General features: G+C 48.4%; 1 protein-coding gene across 13 annotated transcripts in view; it reads left to right on the top strand.

Moving 5' to 3' along the window:
* The window catches only part of ZFHX3 (zinc finger homeobox 3), a 1,367,978-nt gene that overhangs the window by 1,208,013 nt on the left and 139,833 nt on the right, over nucleotides 1–20,132 (top strand). For all 13 annotated transcript variants that reach the window (XM_059999586.1, XM_059999596.1, XM_059999587.1 and 10 more), the window contains one exon: nucleotides 3,108–3,604. In XM_059999586.1, coding sequence (XP_059855569.1) covers nucleotides 3,108–3,604 — 497 coding nt within the window. The remainder of the gene's footprint in view (nucleotides 1–3,107; nucleotides 3,605–20,132) is intronic.

Here is a 20,132-nt window from a genome sequence, read left to right on the forward strand (position 1 = left end):
TGCAAATGAAAAGAGCGTAACTTTCAGTTCTGTCTGCAGCTCAGCTGATTCTTCCTTAGGCTGTCTATGAGAAGGCTGTGGGCGTTATTAGGTGTTACTGGGCTCTACAGCGGGGAGGTAGTGTTTGTGAACTACACTCTTGCTTACACAGTTGATGTCCTCATACTGCCTTGGACAGAAACTTCTCCTTCCTGTTATCAGACAGATGCTGATCTGGGGGTGCTTTCTTCCTAGAGGCCGTCAGGGAAAAGTTCCGCACCCTCGCTCTGGTCTGGTTGAATTTGCCTCCATTTGTAGACCAGATATTAGGCTTGAGGCCAGATGAACATCCTCCCAGACATTCCTTTGGACTACAGTTGAGCCCAGCACCGAAAACTGGGTAGCTTGCCAAGGCGTCTACAAGCTTCCCGAGTAGCCAGCCAGCCACAGGACACCTACATGAGCTTTAAGAGCTCCTCTGATTCTGCTTTTGTTTTTTCGTGTGTGTTTTTTCGGTACGCAGGCCACTCACTGCCGTGGCCTCTCCCGTTGCGGAGCACAGGCTCCGGGCGCGCAGGCTCAGTGGCCATGGCTCACGGGCCCAGCCGCTCCGCGGCACGTGGGATCCTCCCGGACCGGGGCACGAACCCGCATCCCCTGCATCGGCAGGCGGACTCCCAACCACTGCGCCACCAGGGAAGCCCTGATTCTGCTTTTGATTGTAGAAGGTGTCTTTTAATCCCTCTGCCTCTCTGAGGGTGTGCTCGTGGGCGGGACTCAGGTGCCAGGGTGCCAGCTTCCAGCCTTAAAGTCAGGTGTGTGGGGACATGGGGCCCATTCCTCTCCAAGACCATCTGTCCGGCATGATTCATGAGTAGGCACCCGCTAAGTTCTCAGTGTGGGCGCTCTCCTCCCACCTGCCTGAGAATTGGGTGAGGTTCCTCTATTTCTCGGCGGCTGCATTAGTTCCTTGCAGCCCTATGGATTTGTAGGATTCCAGGCCCTAGGGGTGTCTCTCCAGGGTATAGTTCTCAAGGGAGTTTTGGCTTGCCTGTCACCCACATCTCACTGCTTCTCTGCTTCTGCCTTTGATTTGCATTTCATTTTAAGAGCTTGGGATGGCAACAGGGACCTATTTCCTCTGCGTGTTCCGAGGACTTCTCATTTTCACTCAGGCCTCCAGCAGGTGACAGCTGCATTTCTCTTTAGAGCGATATGGATGTGCTGAGGTTAAATTTAAAAAGTGGAAAAGATCTGATGCTTCAGGTGGTCGGCATCAGAAACAAAGATGTGTTTGCTCCTTGTCCTACCCTCCGGGCAGTTTCTGCTTTCACTGAACACCGCGTATGTTTCATGGATGCTGTCTGGCCTTCGTCCCCATCGAGGGATGGAGCTTTTAGGCTTTTTTCCCCTATCTCTTCTTCTCTCTTGTCCTAAAAAGAGTGTCACAGTTATGGCTCCTCTCACCAGGGGAGATGGCAGGAGAGAAGACAAGCAGAAAGCTTCCCCAGTCTTCTGACCTGCGTGCGCAGAAGATTTCTGTGTCTCGCTGGACTGTCCACAGGCTTCAGATGCAGCCACTCTGCTCAGTCAGGCCTGTACTGAGCTGCTCGCTCGAAGTGCCTTGTGTAGCATAAATAAGAAAATCTTTTTTTTAAAAAATAATAACGTCTTTTCCTTGATTAGCCACTAACTTGGATTCTAATCAGTCATTCAAAAAAAAAAAATAACCTCAGCCCAACCACATGTAGAAGGTCAAGTTTAAATATCAGTTGGGGAGTGACAGGGGCAGACGTAATAGCTCACGCGTGCGTATGTTTAGGGGAGAGGCAGAAAACAGAAGCCGAGGCTCAGCATTCTGCTTGACTGTTCGCTTCTAGGTAACGGAGGGAAGGCTGCTCTTTCCAGGCCTTTCCCGTGGCATAAATAAGAGCTCAAAGTATTAATTTACCGCTGGTGAATGAGAGCCGGTCCCTGGTTTACGCAGGGCAGCGATGGACTGAAAAAGAGCAGGGGTGGAGAGGGAGGAACACAGCTTCCTCAGGCCCTTTTTTTCAGGGCTGTGAGCGGACCTCTGCGTTTCACTGTCCATCTTGATCCAACTTCTCAAACCTGTAACATTTTGGCTGCTTTGTACCTTGTCTGGCACATCAGACATTTGAGCCTCTGAGCCAGGGGCCTGTGTACCCTCTAGAGGTTCAGCAAGGAGAAGCCTGGACCCTTGTCCTAAAGAGGCTACACCCTGATGGGGACACTGGCCAACACGTGGCTCTGTATGTGGCAGACATACGCCAAAGGAGAATGCGACATGTCCCATGTAGGGGGCTCATGGAACGGAAATGATCGTATCTTGGGGAGGTGTGGGAGGAGCCAGCGCCATTGACAGGCAGGTAGGCTACTGACCAGTGGGGTGTGACAAGGAATAGGGAGATCATTCCCGAAATCTCAGATTTAGAGCTGTGCTGTCCAATACAGTAGCCACTAACCTAAATGTAAATGAATTAAAAAAAAAAAAAAACTAAAAATTCAGTTCTTCAGTTATACCTTAGCCATATTTCAGTTGTCCAGTAGCTACACGTGACCAGTGGTTTGCACATTGGACAGTGCAGATACAAAATGTTTCCATCTTCGCAGAAAGTTCCTGTTAGATAGCACTGCTTGAGGTAAATTCTGCGCCCACTTCTGATTCACCATGAAGGCGTGCTGTCTTAGAATGCAGCTATAACTCATCTCCAACATTTCGGGGACGGGAGTTTCAGATTCTGTTATGTCCAGTGAATGATGCTTTTATTTCTGTCTTTTCTTGGGTCTGAGCGAGGAGCTGAATTGAAATATTCAAGCGATTAAGCGGTTCCTACATTCTTCTAGGCGTTCTTTTCCAAAAGAAGAAACAAACAAACAAACATACAGCCTTCCACACATTTCAGAATGTCCATAGGAAAGATGCGAACACATCAAGTTGATTTTTGTTGTAGTTTTTCCCGGTTAGTAGCACCTTGCAGTGCTTGAAATGGGATCTTTTTTCTGCTGGAACCTGGGTGGAGGGTGGGGGAGGGCCCATGGTGCCTCACTTAGGGCTGCCGCTGTGAGCCTGGCCTCTGATTCTCTGCCCCTCTCCTTCCCTGCAGTGGGCGGTGAGATCCCCCTAGACATGCGGCTCGGGGGCGGGCAGCTGGTGTCAGAGGAGCTGATGAACTTGGGCGAGAGCTTCATCCAGACCAACGACCCGTCGCTGAAGCTCTTCCAGTGTGCCGTCTGCAACAAGTTCACCACGGACACCCTGGACCTGCTGGGGCTGCACATGAACGTGGAGCGCAGCCTCCCTGAGGACGAGTGGAAGGCCGTGATGGGGGACTCGTACCAGTGCAAGCTCTGCCGCTACAACACCCAGCTCAAGGCCAACTTCCAGCTGCACTGCAAGACGGACAAGCACGTGCAGAAGTACCAGCTGGTGGCCCACATCAAGGAGGGCGGCAAAGCCAACGAGTGGCGGCTCAAGTGCGTGGCCATCGGCAACCCTGTCCACCTCAAGTGCAACGCCTGCGACTATTACACCAATAGCTTGGAGAAGCTGCGGCTGCACACGGTCAACTCCAGGCACGAGGCCAGCCTGAAGCTGTACAAGGTAAGGCCCAGGCTGTCTCTGGAACGGAGTGGTTTGGATCCCTGGGTGACGGGGAGGGCTGGGGGCGGACACACAGAGAGGGGCTGGGGGCTGGCTGGCGCCCTGGCGTGGGGAGGGGAGCTGGCCGCCTGGTGGTGGGCTTCAGCTGGGAACTGCAGGGTCTGTGTGTGGGGTGCCTCATTTGGGGGGCAGGTTGTGTTTCCAGCGGCCCAATACTGCACATTGTTTCCTTTACCCTCCCACTGTCTTTAGAACTGACTTTTTTCCTATCCCACATTTGCTATTTCCCTAGTTCTGGCTTTGCCGTTGTTCTCCTGTGTTTCCCCTCTCTCCTGCAGGCTTTCTGTTCTCCTTTTCCATCTGGTTATTTCCCCCCTTTTTAGTCTCTTCTCCCCGGATGCCCCCTGGGGTTCTTTGTTTATTTGTTCGTTCGTTTGTTCATTCATTCATTTATTCAACAGGTACACATTAATCCCCAACCATGTACCAGGCCCTGTTCCGGGCCTACGTCCATGCACGAGGTAGACAAAACGTCCCTGCCCTCCTAGAGCTCCCGTTCTTTTTGGGGGCGGGGGGATGGATGATGAACGCAATGGATAAATTAGACGGTAGGCCAGAAGGTAGTGAATGCTATGGGGAAAAACAGGGTCGGGTGAGGGGCCCCTTTGTTCTTTTTCGCTCTGCTTCCCGTGTTCTACACCTCCTTTCTCTTCCTCATGTTTCAATTTTCCTTCTTCTTGCCGGGCTTCTCCCGTCCTCCACCTCTTACTCTGTCCTGCCTGCTTCTTCCTTCCTTCCCTCCCGTCCCTCCTTCCTCACCCCTCGCTGCCCCCTCCATTCCTTTTCTCAGTCCGCAGACAGTAACAAGGAGGAGGTGCTCGGCTACTGTAAATAGTCCTTTCACTGGCATGGCAGAATCGCTCCAGACGCTTCTATTGATTTTCACTGGACTTAAAGCCTCACCTTTTTCTCTAATCATCTCATAATGGCTTTAGTATGAACAATCAGGTACAAATCGCCGTAAATCTGCCCGGCCTCCCTCTCCGTCCCTTCCACGCCCTCTCCCTCTCTTTCCGTTTCCCTCCCTTTTATTGTCAGTCTCTCTTCTTTCCTTTCACACCGTTTCCCACATCTTTGGGCCAGCGAGCGCCACGTTTTTCCTGACCCTGAGCTGCTTTCATCCCCTTTCTGCTCATGGTGATTTTAAATGGAGACTCCAAGTAAGGAAGACTCTCATCCTCTCCCCGTATCGGCCTCTGCCGAGATTGATAAGTGTGATTCATTTTACCATCGCTCGTTCTCAGCTTGTCAAGAGACCTGGGTAACAGGGATGAGAGACCATTTTAGGGAAAGGAGGAGAAAGCAGGCATGAGGTAGTGGGAATAGAATGTTCTGGAATTGGCTGCTGACTCTGGCACGGATGGGCTCAAGCGTTGCAGAGGGGAGGGTCTGGGCACCCGTCACCCCCACCCCTTGCCCTCTGTGAGCAGGACCCTCCCTGGATGGCTTCACCGTGTGCCACCCTCCTCGCCATCGGTTTAAATCGGAGGTTTTCATTGGCCACAGGGTGGTGCCGGTGTGGTCAGGAAAACCTGATGGAGAAACCGGAGGAAAAGAGTTTCTAAAGGACCCAAGTGAGTGCAGTTAGTGCAGAGGACGCGGTGTGGCCCCGGAAGGTCGTACGCAGCTCTGCTGGAGGTTGTTCAGAGGCGGCACGAAGCTGGCCTCTTCCACCTGAGGAAGAACATTGCCTTTTAGATGATAAAATGTGTGCGGTGGTGATTAGCTCTTCATGCTGCGGCCTCCAGTAAGAGTGGACCAGCCCTTGGATTTGCTTCTGAAGGGCCTGGAACCTGGGGGATTCGCTAAGTACATACCTTTTTGGTCCCCGGACCTCGTGCACTGGTCACGCCTAGAGGGTCGGGCTGTGGTGGTTTCCAGGGTGGATGTGAGGGAAGCAGTTTGAGTGTTTCCGTCTGTGCTTTGCTGAACTAGCTCTGGTTGCTCATCCCCTGCCTTAGTTTCCTCATTTTATTTATATATATATATGTATGTATTTGTGTGTGTTTTTGAAGATGGAGCAAACTCCTGCCCCGAAAAGGCAGCATAGTAGAAGCATAAGTACTGGGGTGCAGGGTAGAATGTGGGAACCAGCGCTTAGAGGGGAGGTGCCCAGGCAGTGCATTTGGCTGGCGCATCTTAGGGGTGACCTCCACCCACATTCGGGGCCGAATCCCCCGTGTCAGGAGCCGAAGGTCGTCAGTCTGGTCTCATTGGGTGACGAGCGTCCCCGTGACTGCTGTGGGGGTGGGGAGTTCTCCCCCCCACTCCTGGATGTGACCCAGAAACTTAGCATCTCAGTGCCTGCCCCGGGCCTTTCTGTCCTACAGCGTGGCTGAGATGAACTCCTCTTGCCCCCGAGGGGGGTCCCTCTCACAGGGTCTTGTGAGTCCTTGGCTTTGGGGTGGGGCTTGGAGGTGTTTGAGAGTCAGTTTTTCTCTAGGCCCTGGTGTGGCCTGTGGTAAATGGAGATTGATTGCATGTTATTTTTCCTCTTGCTAATGTAATCCATTAGCCCAGCACATGCATAATCAGTTTAGAGCACAGTTAACTGGATATAATCGAGTTCTTTACTGTCTGCTAGAGAAACAGCTCCAGATGCTGCTGACCGGGAGGGCACCCGGCTTCTCCCACACGGCCCTCCGCACTAACCCCTTCCCCAAGGCCGACCCTAGCCCCCGCCCCACTCCCACGCCGCCCACCCCATCTTGGTCCCCTGGCAAATTACTCACGATCGGTCGGCGAGAGACCCACACTTGCTTTCTGTTGCATCTGCTGAAGTGGTCGTGATGCATCCGACTTCCTCGTCGGACTCCCAGCCTCTCTTTGCCTTCCTCTTCCTTTGGCATGCTGAAGGAGACAGAGCAGCGGTCTCGGGAGACGCAAGCAGAAGTGTAGCTTTCCAGTCTGTCCTTGGACCACACACTGGTCCAGAGTCATTTCTCTCGGTGTCATAAATCCTGGCACGTATGTTGCTGGATTAGGACTGAGCTGTCTGAAAGCATGAGATAATTCCTAATCTGGACACAAGAGAGGGTTGGGCTAACCTGCAAAAAGGAGAAACTAGCGATACTCTCTCTTGGCTGGCTGGAATTGTCTAGTTTGGCTTATTGGGTGAGAGCAGTTTTTAAATCGAGATTAACGTTCATCGAATTCTTCCTCCCTGCCTCCTGAAGTGAAGGAAAGTGGGGGTCAGCTGGGGAGCCCCAGGCATCAGATGGAAGCTGTTTCCTTTTTTCTTTGCTCCCAGGTTACTTTTCTGAAGTGCTCGTGATTAAATTCCTTGAGTCTTTTTATTGGGTCTTAAATAGCCGTGGCTCTGGTCCAGCCCCCAGTGCTCGTATGTCCAGACCCTCACAGCTGCCGTTACGGGCAGTGTGATAGATTGACACAGAGACACAGCGGGAAGGCCAGGGGCCCCAGTCAGGCTTAGAGGCTGAGCTCTTGGTTTTTTGCTTATAGTGATTCATCTGAGCCGGAATGGAAGTGTGTTGTGGGAAAGGTACTCGTCTCTCATTAGGGCTTGAGATCCAGAACGGGAATTCCTCACCTTACTGCTTTCCCACATAGATGTTTCACTCTTCTCCTAGAGGACCTGCTCCCAGGCCCCAGTCTCCCACTCCTTCCCCACACAGATATGCGGGGTGTTCTTGCTTGTCTTACGTAGGGGGGCAGCAGGTACTGCTAGCGACTGCCCTCCCCTCTCCTCCATGCTAGCGCAGATCCTGAGTCACTTTGTGGGTTCAGAGCTAGTGGGAGCTCTTCTGTGTTTATCTGGACTTGCCTGCTGTGTGGCTTCCCTGGTGAGCTCTCTGAAATCTGTAGTGTTTTCCGCTTGGGGGAGGAGGGTGCAGAAAGGGCAGGTGGAGATCGGTGCACACCTGCCAACTATTAGAATCTGTTTTTCACTTTGATGTTTTTCTTCACCTGAGAGTCATTGGGATGGAAATCCATCAACTTGAGCAGAGAGATTAAGACCCCCACCAGAATCTATTACTCAAACAGTTCCCAGCTGAGTTTTCTTTGATTGGGCCCAGCCCAAAAGTTTCATATTAATCTTAAATTATACACAAAGAAGGTTGTCTACCACAGGGTTGGGTCTGGGCCCCATGTGAGCTGCATCGGGCCAGCTAGGCAAACCGAGGGGGAGATGCCAGATCTATTCGGTTTCGAGTAGGAGGTAGAGTATGACACCAACTGACTGAACGATACTCACCCAAATTCTCCACGTAGTGGGCTTTGATGCTTGCCATGCTGTTGGGATTACTCGAGGTAGAATGAAGGAAGAAACCCTCTGTCAGACTCTGCATTACTCTAGCATCCATCTTCTCAGTTCTTTCCCTGACGGGGTTCACTCTCCCAGCAGGGCAGTAAATTCACCACAGGATGGATGGACAGATTGGAAGATGTACAACAAGTCAGAGGTTTGGTTTGCAGTTTGCATTCTTCATGCTCCTTTATGGGTGCGCGGGGTGGGGGTCTTAGGCACACATCTGCACGCTTCATGCCCACAGATGGTGACCGGCAGCCTTTGTGTTGCTTGGAAAGCAAAAAGCTGTCCCTCTTCCCTCCTCCCTTCTCCTTCCTCGTCCTCTCCACCCTGATGTGGCTTCATGTTTGAAGCCCTGGTACAGGTGCCATCTGGTTTCCATCGTCACTCTGGAGCCAGTTCCCTCAAACCTTGCTTTCTCATTAGGTCGACTTTTTTTTAAGTGCATACTTATGCCTTCTTCTCTCCATACCTTGGTGCTTTCAACCAAAAATGAAAGGCAGGGAGTGTTTTCCTGTGGTTAATTTAGAAGGTGTGAAGGGCCAGATGTTTTGGTAAATTTGAGCACCTTTCGCCTTCATGCCCTCCATCTCCTGGAGCAGCTGGGTGTCTGAAGTTCATTTCCCTCACTTGATGGCTGGGCTCGCGGGATGGGGAGCTTCTGGGGCTGGGCTGGGAGACTGCGTGCACATGGGCCCCATGGTCACCACTGGAGAGCCCGGGGGTGGGGGGCTCTGGCGGTGTTTCTGGCAACATGATAACTTCAAGGGGACTCTAAGAAGGTTGAAAAGTCAGATCTTCTTTGGAGGCAGGGCTTGTGTTGGGACAGATTTAATCCTTCACTGCTGTATGAATTATGGCCAACATATGATATAGGAACGTGTGGCCAACGTGTGGCCAATGGGTGCAGTGTGAAAGATCGGCACCTCAGTGCAGTCTTGCCCTCCCTCCAGAACTATCCCACCCACCTTCACCTGAATCCCTCTAGTGGGTGTCATTTCATTCAACACATTCATTCAGCTGATTGGCTTTAAGCACAAGCTTTGCCTGGATCCCTCAGGTTACTGGGTTATACACACCTTCATGTCAAGAAGGTTGGGTCATCCTTACCTTTTGGCTCCCTGCTTTAGATACCAGATAATGGAATTGAAATCTTATTAGATGAGCCTGTTTTTTTTAAAGTCCAGTAGTAAATATGCTACCTGTTGAAAAACCAGTTTCATAACCATTAACCATAACACTTTCCCCTTTTTTCCAAATGCTTTTAGTATTTTTATTTTCTCTTTTTTTCCCCCTGCATCCTTTTTGTGGATGGTAAAGAACTGATCAGACCCCTTTAGATTATTATTGTATTCTTAATTATTTCTTCAAGACTGGCATCCCATGTTTACCTCAAGTGTAAGCTAATAATAAAATGTGGCTTCCTTATTTTTATGGTAGAAATGATTAGTATGAGTAATGTGTGTTCACTGTAGAAAATTTGAAAAATCCAGGCAAGTATGAGAAAATAATCATCAGCCTAAACCCCATCATATGACAACATATTTTTATTTCTTTCTTTTTGCATAACACAAGATGCATAAGTCATCTTACGAAATTGGAATTATGCTGCATGTATACAGTATTATACCTCAGCCCTTATATCTTTAAGTATTTTTCAGTACTTTTTAAAATGGAAGTCCTTTTTCTGCTCTGCAGCTCTGCTCTCCAGAAACAGATCACTGTTATTTCGATGATCTCCTTTTGGTTTCTTTTTCCTGTGCTTATACTGATAGAAATAATGTGTGCATGTGTGTACACATACACACTGTTCACTTAAGAAATCTCTATAGACACATGCTATGCTCCTGCCTTGCTTTCCTCATATAGCTTTTTATCCTGAAAATCATTTCAGGTTATTATGTATTGATCTAGCTCACTCTTTTTAGTGGCTACATAGTTTTCCATTTATTGACCAGGTCCTCACTGATGTACGTTTATGTTATCTGCAGTTTTGATCTTACGGGCAGAGAGGTGTAGGGAACAGCTGTGCTCATACATGTCTCTACACTTGAGCTGTTCCAAGAAGTGGGCCTGCTGGGTTCCAGGGTGTCAGGCCTGTAGACAGAGTACTTTCTAATGGCCCTTCAGAAAGAAGACCCTGTCAGAGTATTATTCACATTGTTAAGCACATTTTAAATATTATTAAGTTTTAAGTATTTTAACTGTTTTAAACATTTCAAGTTTTATTAAGAACATTTTATCCCCTCCCTGTATTAGGTGATGCTCAAACCCCTGCATGGTGACCGACACTACGTTATTTTTTTTGTTTTCATCAGGTTGGCAAATTTGTTCCAATGTGGGTCTCTTTAATTGTTAGATAGGGTGAACGTTTTTTCATGCATTTATTGGCTGTTTGAATTTTTTCCTTTTAATATTTATTTATTTATTTTTGCTGCATTGGGTCTTCGTTGCTGTGTGCGGGCTTTCTCTAGTTGAGGCAAGCGAGGGCTACTCTTCGTTGCGGTGCGCGGGCTTCTCATTGCGGTGGCTTCTCCTGTTGCGGAGCAGGGCTCTAGGCGCGTGGACTCAGTAGTTGTGGCGCACAGGCCTAGTTGCTCTGTGGTATGTGGGATCCTCCCAGACCAGGGCTCAAACCCGTGTCCCCTGCATTGGCAGGCGACTCTCAACCACTGCGCCACCAGGGAAGCCCATCCTGAATTTTTAAAGAATATTTATTTATTTGGCTGTGCCGGGTGTTAGTTGTGGCACGTGGGATCTTCGTTGCGGCATGCGGGATCTTTAGTTGCGGCATGTGGGATCTAGTTCCCTGACCAGGGATCTAACCTGGGCCCCTTGCATTGGGAGCCCGGAGTCTTAACTGCTGGACCACCAGCAAAGTCCCTTGGCTGTTTGAATTTCTTTAGTGGCTTTCCTTTTCATAGCCTTTGCCCTGTATTCATTCATTCATTCAGTTCATTCATTCATTTGGGGGTTTGGTCTTTTTTGTGATTGGTTTGCAAGAGCTCTTGGTTTATCAGGGCCAGTGGTCCCTGCTGTGCTGTGGATGCTGCAGAAATTTCTCCGAGTCTTATTCATCTTTCACTTAGCGTATGATGTGCTTCAGCCTACAGAAACTTTTTCGTTTGTATGTTGTCCAATGTGCATGTCTGTTTCTTTATCCTTCTTACTCTTCTCTTTTTCCAGGGAGGCTCTCTCTTGCTGCTAATGTTATAAAATAATAACAGTAATAGCTAGCTCCTATACGACACTTATCGCAAGCAGGTACTATCTGTCATACCTGCTTTGCAGGATTAATTGATTTACTCTTCTCTTAACCCACCTGTTTTCAAATGGGGGAACCCGAGGCAGAGGGCGTTACAAGTCACCAGCTAGTGCGTGTTGTTGGAGTGGGTCTTCAGACCCAGGCAGGTGGGTACCACTTGACTGATAGTTTCTTCAATACTTTCTCCCTGTTTAAGACTTTAATTTTTGAGGAATGTATTTTGTATATGGTACATTGTAGGACTCTGTTTTTGTGTGTTGTGTGATTTAGGACCATGTTTTCTTTCAGATAGGATGGTTGGTTGTCCAACAGATTCTTAAATAGCCATTCTTTCCTTGCTTATGTGAAAAGCCCTGTGTATCATCCGCCGTCTGTAGATCTTACAGAGCACCTCCCGAATACTTTGCAGATTTGGGTCAGTCCACGCATATTTCCGGAGTATTGCTTGTCGAAAGCACTGAGACGCAAGAAGAGGGAACACGCAGGCGGTTCTCTTTTCCAGGCATGTAAAGCCCTGTGGATGAGATTTCTTCCTCTCTCCTTTTCCTCTTCCTCTCTGGTGCATTCCCCAGGGTGAAATTTCTTAGATTAATTACCTTCATCTCAAATACACTGGGATGAGGGAGTCTCCAGGAGAGAAGGGGGCTTGAGAGAGGGACCACATTTTTTATTGTTTCTTAGTGGAGACTGTGGGTCTCACCTCTTTCTTTCCTTTTTTTTTTTTTTTTTTTTTTATAAATAAGACAGAGAACAAATACTGAAAGTCTGAGAATTTCTCTTTTCTGAAGCTCTTACTTGGATAGCAGGGGGATAGTGTGGCTGTGTCCGCTTATTTCCAGGAGGAGCTGTTTTCAGCTACTGGTGACAAGTCTTTTGGATTCCAGAGAAGGTGTGCCACGGCCCCGACTCAGGCTGAGGAGCGGGGCCGTCTAATTTCAGAAAATCTAATAACTACCGCTTTGTCGAAATACTTGAAACCCTACCACGTCCACTCTCCCCCGCCCCACAAATCCTTAAGCTCAAAGCCCTAGGCCTTCTTGGGAAAGAAAAGTCTCAAAGTATCCATCCCCGCCAGCCCAGCCCCGTGGAGAGGAGTAAGCCGTACTACTTGTGGAGTTCTTTGCACGAATGCCACCTGCCGTCTTAGGGTGGTCTGTAACCCTAAGAATTTTGCTGCAAGTATTCCATGGCCTCCACATTCCAGAATAATCCTGTGTTACAGTTGCTCCAGGTAAACCCTGTCTGGGGGAAAGCGATGCCAGCTAGCAGGGGGAAAGACCTAAACCCAATTTTGAGTCCTTTCGACTTGCTCAGGACTTGGACTCAAAGGACAAATTTGCATACATTTAGCCCCAACAGGTGTTTCTGGTTTTTTGTTTTGAAAGGGAACTTGTAAGGGAACAATTCAGCACTGTCAGGAACATTGTCAGAAGGCAAGAGTTTTAAAGAATTACATAATGCACCTGAACCATAGTCTTTATTCCTTTTTCAACATAACTTGAAACTCTAAATGCTATTTAGGTGTAGGGTGGGAAAGGCTGTTGCTATGAAAACCCTTTCGGTAGCACTAACTGAGTCATTTAATACTTTAATATTTAATAAAATTAGGTTTCCAGCACTTTTTTTTTTTAAGCAACCAGGTTTTAGGGTGAACGTTAAAAATGTTAAAGACAAAAAAAAATCTACTGCTCACAGAGATGTTGGAGGTTATTGAAACCAGCAACATCAGGCTGGTGACCCTGAGGAGGACTGAAAATCCCACAGCAGGGACCTCAGGGTCAAGTTGCCAAATTTAGCAAATAAAACTGTGAAATACCCAGTCACATGTAAATTTCAGACAGACAAGAAGTAAGTTTTTGTTATAAGTACGCACCGTAAAATATAATTATATTTACTTATCTGAAATTCACGTTTACCTGGGCATCCTGTGTTTTCTCTGGTAACTCTTCTCTGGATGACGAAGAAATTCTTTCCTAGTGTCCTACCAACTGGCCCGGTGGGAGCGTAAAGAGAGATAAGTGGCTTCCTTGTTGGTAAAGCCTCTGTTTTTTTTTTTTTAATGGGTCCCAACAAAAGAGGAAAATTACAAAGGCCTGTAGTGATGATTTCCAATTTTTGTTATTTATAGAAAACTCATATCAGATTTTCACATTTTCTACATTAAATAAATTGCTTTTCCTATAATGAAATCTGAAATTTTCTCCAGAGCTATTTGTTAAGATTTGCTTTTCAATAATTTTTTCATTATTTCCTTTTATTTGAAGTGCTTTCATGTTGCACAGCGAGACGGACGGCAGGATGCCCAGTTCAGTTCGTTGCAGTCTTGCCAGAGGCTTCCACTGTCCTTGCTCACGCTAGGCTCCTTGGGCCTCTTTCTTCATTGTTATTTGTATGTAAGTGGTAGAAATTCACAGCTCTTGAGCATCGGCTGTTGTCGATGGCACGGCTGTGCCCTTCCACAGGTAGGACTCTCCGAGGAGACGCTGAAAGTGGGTTTGAATCAGGACTAATCATCAAGAATGATTAAGGAACCTTCTCTAGGGTCTGTATCCTCATTTTGTAAGAGGCAAACTAGTTAGAAGGTTAGAAATGTTTATCTACTGATAGTATTTGAGTTGTAACATGTTAATTAGCAGGGCAGGTTCCCAGTCCCAGGACGAGGGCCTCCAAAGCATATCTGGTCTCTTAGGTCAACAGTTTTAACACCATTTCGTTTGCTGGGTCAGCCTGTGCGTTGGAATTGCGGGGAGGATTTCTCACGTCCTTGCTGTCTCTGTTGAGTCTTCTCTTTCTCTCTCTGACCACAGGCTCCTCCTTGAGGATTGTTGGGCCCTTGTAGCCGCTTCTGAGCCAACCTCTGGACTTCCCTGGGTGACGTATCATACCAGGTTGTCCTTCTTTTCCTACAGAAGACAGGGCCCTGGGGCCCCTGGTTCTAGGATGGGAGTGTCCCTGCACCTGTCACCTTGATTTGCTCTCCTGCTGCTGGTTTGGACCCCAGCACTTAGCACACCATTCCCTGGTTTGGTCTATGGGACACCAATAAATGGGAAGGGGATTTCTCCCTCTGGGTCAACAGCATTTATCGAGTCTGATTTTGTGCTGAGCCCTGAAGTAGGATTTTTGACTTGGGCTGATAAATCTTGTAACATGTTACTTAAAAACATCTTTTGTGTAGGGAGCTCATAGTGAGTGGCATGTGCTGGGAGTGTGTTTTACCTCCAGCGTCTGTGCTCTGTGACAGGGACCCCAGTCCCTGCATCTGTCTGTTTGCCTTTCACGTTGCTCTTGCTTCTGAATCTTCGTCCTTTTGGAAGAGTGCCCAGGGCGACATGAGCAGATACCAGGTGTTGTTCTGAGTTAGGGGAAAATCACTTTCCCAAAACCTGTGGCACACAGGTCATACCTGTGTGGGGCTGGAACTTTTTTCTGGTCTACCCTTACTTCCTTTCTCTCTTCTTCCAGCCAAAAAGTTGGAAAGATCCCACAACCAACCACAGCCTTGCTGATACCTGCCCTCCTGTGACAAGTAGGGAGGACAGAATCCCAAATGACCTCAAGGCTTTTCCAGCAGGATCCTGTCCCCCTTAACTGTTGGAGGAGCAGCGGTGTCCCCAGGCTGGGGGTTGGTCTTGTGGTCTTGCGCACACATGTGGATTGTCAGTTCCTTTTTTTGGCTTTTATGTTAATGTATCTTAGGGCTTTTGGGACAGTGGGAGCAATAATGTTGGGATTTGGTGTTTGCTCCCGGGTTCCCTTTGGCCCTTGCGAGGGAGGGCTGGGTCCCTGCAGAGAACCTGCAGATGAGATGTGGATGTCGGTGCTCCTGGAGATCTAGGAGAGGCTTTGATTTTATTTACGGCAGAGACTGTCCTGGTGGCACGACCCCGTCTCTCTTTAGAACATGTTTTGCTGATTTAAAATAGGACTCATCTGAGTTCCTGACTCTCCGTGAACCTTTGAGTATCGTGGGCCAGGAAGGTTCTCTGATGAGCATCACATGTTTCTCCGGCACTCTGCGTATGTGTGGCGGGAGATAAAGGGTCACCCCAGATGGTCACCCCCATGCCAGGGTGGTTTTCAGGGTAATCTTCCCACCTCTGCTTGGCCTTCCCATTTCCGTATTTCCCTTCTCCCACCGGCTCTCTCGCTTTCTGAAATCATTAAAGATGTTGCAGCCTGGGGAGCATTCCTAGGTTCTTCCAGTCAGCCAGGCCAGGAGGCGTGGGTCCCGGGACTGATTTCCTCAGTGTCCTAGACATGAGTCAGCGAGTGTGACTCTGCGGCCAGCTGTGGTTTAGGAAGCGCTGCGGGGAGCGATTTGGCTGGAGGCATCTGCGTGTGTGTGTTTCTTTCACTTCTGGTTCTCAGATTAGGATCCAAGCATTTTTCATTATTATTATTTTTTTGTCCAGTCTGGGTTTCTGTTAGTGATGGCCACAGCTGCCAGTGTGGGAAGACCAAACCGTTTCTCCAGGGACAAGAGTTCTGTAAAGTAGCCCAGTCTCGTCGTGTCCAACTTTGAATCCATACCCCACCTCTCCACCTCCGTCATCTTGCTGCGATCGTTTGCATTTCTGGGCCTTCGCCACCTTGAGTTTATCCGAAGTTCAGGCTCGGGGCATCTGTGGGTTTGTTCTGAGGTGGCGAGTTCTTGAGTCATTCTTCCTCTCTGACTTTTTCCCCTCTGACGTTCTAGCACCCAGAGGACCCCAAAAGTCACCGAGACACGCCTTCTGCATTCTCAGTGCCTCCCACAAACACTGTCACATGCTTTTCTCCTTTGCCTGGTCTGCTCTTTATTCCTCTCTGTACATGGCATTTGGAATAAAATCTCACCTGGGGAAGTCTCAGACAGCGGCAACAAAGCCCAGCTCCACTGAGGGGAGACTAATTACACAGCTAATTAATCCAACAGATGTCACTGTAAATGCTCGTTTCTTTGTAATTTGGATCTCCATCGCCGAGATAGGCTTTGGGCCCCACTGGAAATGTCCTTTTTATCAGACTTTAAGGAAGAGCATCTTTCCGGCCTCACCTTTATGCTCTTGTGACACATCCCTGGTTTTCCAGAAAGCTCTCCCCCACTACAGCAGCCACAGATGGTGTCCCTGCCCTGAGTGCATGTCACACCATTTGCCACCAGGCTTGTCTCTTGTCTCACGTTGTTAGTTTGTTTCTCCACCTGGTCTGTAAACCTCTTCAGAATGTCAGCTGCCTTAACCAGCGTTCATCTCTCGAGAATGCACCACGACACAAGGCAAGCCGACACCCAGAGGTGGTCACCAGTTTCTTTCCCTTTGCTTCCTTGTCTTTCCTGCAAGCAAGTTTGTTTGTGATGAGTGCAGCAGAAGAGTGTTTGAAAGGGACCATTTTGATATCAGATGGTGAAGAAGCATAGAACACCTGTGATTTGGTTGGTGAAATCGAAAAACTCACAGATGGAACAACCACAGGGTTCTTGGAGGTGGGGGAGGGGTGTCAGGAAGCAGGAGGGAGGTGGTGATTTTGTTTCCTCCCTGCTCAGGGATATGAGTGGAACAGACAGGATGCAAGGCTCTGCTTTGTGCAGGCGGCCTGGGGGCGCTGTGCGCCATCGCTGGTGGTCCTGGGCCCCGCAGGCTGGCGGCCTGTCCCTGCAGAAGCTGCATAGTTCCTAGCTGGGGGTATTGCCACCCGCCCAAGGCCGTGATGACTGAGTTCTGTTTGCTGACATCCCCTTGGCCTCCCTTGGTCATGCCCGCCTGTGAGTGAAGTCACAGTGTCCCCTCCTGGCTTCTGTGACACCAGTCTTCTGGTTTGTCTTGTCCCTCTCTGGCCCGTCTCCTTGGTCCCCTCGCTGGCTTCTGTTACAGTAAATGCTAGAGTCCCCAGGGCTTGGCGCAGGCCCTCTTCTCTTTTCTGTTTGTAATTCTCCCCAAGTGTCTTGTTCAGCTTTTAAACAACATCTCCCTTCTGGTGACACTGGAATCACGGTCTTGAAGCCTGGGCTCTCCTCTTATCTGCCTCTGTACTGGGCCCTTCTGCTGAATGTCTGACAGTTGACTCCTCAGACTCAGCATGGCCTGAAGAGAAGTCTTGCTGGCTATGTGACTCCCGAGCCCCTTTCTCCCCCGGGCTCCCTTGGTCAGGGCCATGCCAGTCTACCATTTGCTCAAGCCTGACAGCTGGGAGTTATCGTGGCCACCTCCTTCTTTCACTCCCCTGCAGCCAAATCATCACTACGTCCTGCTGACCCCACCTTCAAGGTATGTTTCTGCCACCTTCCCCGTTGTCTCTCACTGTGTCAGCTCTCTCCTGGCCGCTACTCTTGCCCCTTAGAATCCACTCTCCATGCAGTGATTTCATGAAGGGGAAAATCAGGTCATATCACTCCCCTGCAAAGACCCAACAGCGGCTTTCCATCCCACTTAAAATAGAAGCCAACCTTTCTACCCTGGCTACCAAACCTCCTTGTGACCTGGACTCCACCCACCATACCAACCTCATCTTATAACACCCCCTCCCCTTCCCATGACTCTTCTGCCGCACTGGCCTTCTTACTGTTCCTTCAGCGGGCCAAGCTGGTACCTCCTGCTGGGCCTTTGCACTTGGGGTTCCACTGTCTGGAATGTGCTTCCTTGACCTCGACATCCAGCTCTAGTCCTCAGAGAGGCTTCCCCTGACCACCCACTCTCAACTAGTTACCGAGAGTAGCTCCATCTGAGTTTACTTCTCTGCACTGACAGTTACTATGTATTTTTCTTATTCGTTCATTTATTTATTTGTCTACCAAAAGATCGGCTATCTCGGTGGCCTTATTAATGGCTGTATCCCTGGCATTTAGAAGAGTGTCTGACACCAGCTCAGTAAATACTTACTGAATGACAAACGTACTAGTGGAACGTGCCCACGGTTTCTCCTCCGCTCTAGGATCTAGTATAGTAGTGTAGTCTGAACACTTGGCTTCACATAATTGAGAGTCCAGAAGCACATGTCAGAGCAAACTGGATGTCATGTGTGGACCAGAGCTTTCCAGAGCTGTTTATAACCATGTTATTTACCATCAATTCTGTGCAGCTTTTTTCTGTACTGACCCACTGAGAAACAGTCCTGGGACTGTTGGGCAGCTTGTGTCCAGGTATTTTGAAAATTCCCACATGCAGCTGGCCTTGGCTCTGTGTCCCTAAACTCTATCAGCCCAAATCACACCTCTTTTCACTCAGCAGTCATAGAGATTGATGTTGAGGTAGAAAAAGTGATGACACTTTCCTCCTACTTCCTATGATAGTCTATTTTTACAGTGGTCTTTCTCTACTCAATTACAAGACCCTTTACAGCAGGATTTGTTTATTCTTATCCAACTTTGTATCCTTCCCAGTCGTGCAGGTATTAGATAGTCAGTCAGTGTCAGTTGAAGATTTGATACCAAAGACAAAAATCTTAAATATAGAAACTTAAAGATTAGGTTCAGTCCTGAAAAGTCTACTCCTTCTGTTTCCTTAGAATCTTCTCTGTTCACTCTCCAACTCTTTGTGTCTAAATGATGCTGGTTAGCCCCATATCTGGTTTTCTCCAGGAGAACCACGTGGCAGAATGTATTCCCAGTAAGAGAGGAGCTCCAATCGCCTTCTCTCCTCCTGCCCCACGTTCAAGCTGCACATCTTTGAACACCTTTTTTTAAAAAATAAATTTATTTATTTATTTATTTTGGCTGTGTTGGGTCTTCGTTTCTGTGTGAGGGCTTTCTCTAGTTGAGGCGAGCGGGGGCCACTCTTCGTCGCTGTGCGTGGGCCTCTCACTATCACGGCCTCTCTTGTTGCGGAGCACGGGCTCCAGACGCGCAGGCCCAGTAATTGTGGCTCACGGGCCCGGTTGCTCCGCGGCATGTGGGATCTTCGCAGACCAGGGCTTGAACCCGTGTCCCCTGCATCGGCAGGCAGATTCTCAACCACTGCACCACCAGGGAAGTTCTAAACACCTTTAAGGAGCAGGATAACGTACTGGCTTCTTTAGGGCTGTGGTCTTAAACTTTGTAAACTTTGTTGACTAGAATACAAAAAGAGATACGTTTTAATTGGTGACCTAGCACATACATATAGAGAGGTATTTTATATATATAGCTGAAACAAAAGTTTTACAAAATCATTTTATCCTTACTACATGTGCTGCATTCTGATACTTTCTTTTCTATCCTATTCTTTTTTTTTTTTTTTTTTTTACACAAATGCTGGTTGTATTCATGGCATTGATTTTTATGATTCACTAATGCAATGACTCTCTACCCAGGGAGGAGGGGCCTGCCTGGCCCAACCCTCAGAGATTCTGATTTCCCAGACTGTGGGTTTCTAATAGCTCCAGGTTCAGAACCACTGCACTGAAGGATCAGGAACTGCAGTTTGAAAAACATTGTCATGCAGGATACAAAGAAGAGTTGATCGGTGCCAAAGTTATCCAAGTCTGGCATGAGTTAGAGGGAGAGAGAAATCACAGCCAATTGGTTAGATCAGAACAGACCTCCTGGAAGGAGGGAAGCTGGAGTTTGTTTGGGCAAGCTTTGAAGAGGGAATGATCACATAGACGGGCAAGCTGGACAGCGGACAAAGGCAGATTCATCTCTTCTACATACTAAACCCGGGGCCGTAATTCTAAACTGATTTTTGTAACTGGTGCTTCCTTTCATGCACTGTGGTCACTGTAACTTCTCAGAAGAAATCATCGTGAGCCACACGTTTCATACTAGTAACACACTGGAATTGGGGCCTCTTCAGTATTGTGTTAGTAAGGAAGTCTGCTCAAATCATCTGTTAAAATAATACAAAATATTTTTTAAAAGTACCCCATAAACAAATATTGAACTATAGTTAACACCATGTGTGCTGAAGTATTTGCGGGGGCTGGCGGAGTGGCGCAAAGTGTATTTGTCTGCAGTTGACTTTGAAATGCATCAAAAA

This window comes from Delphinus delphis, chromosome 20 (assembly GCF_949987515.2).
Source record: "Delphinus delphis chromosome 20, mDelDel1.2, whole genome shotgun sequence".
In the NCBI taxonomy this organism is placed as follows: Eukaryota; Metazoa; Chordata; class Mammalia; order Artiodactyla; family Delphinidae; genus Delphinus; species Delphinus delphis.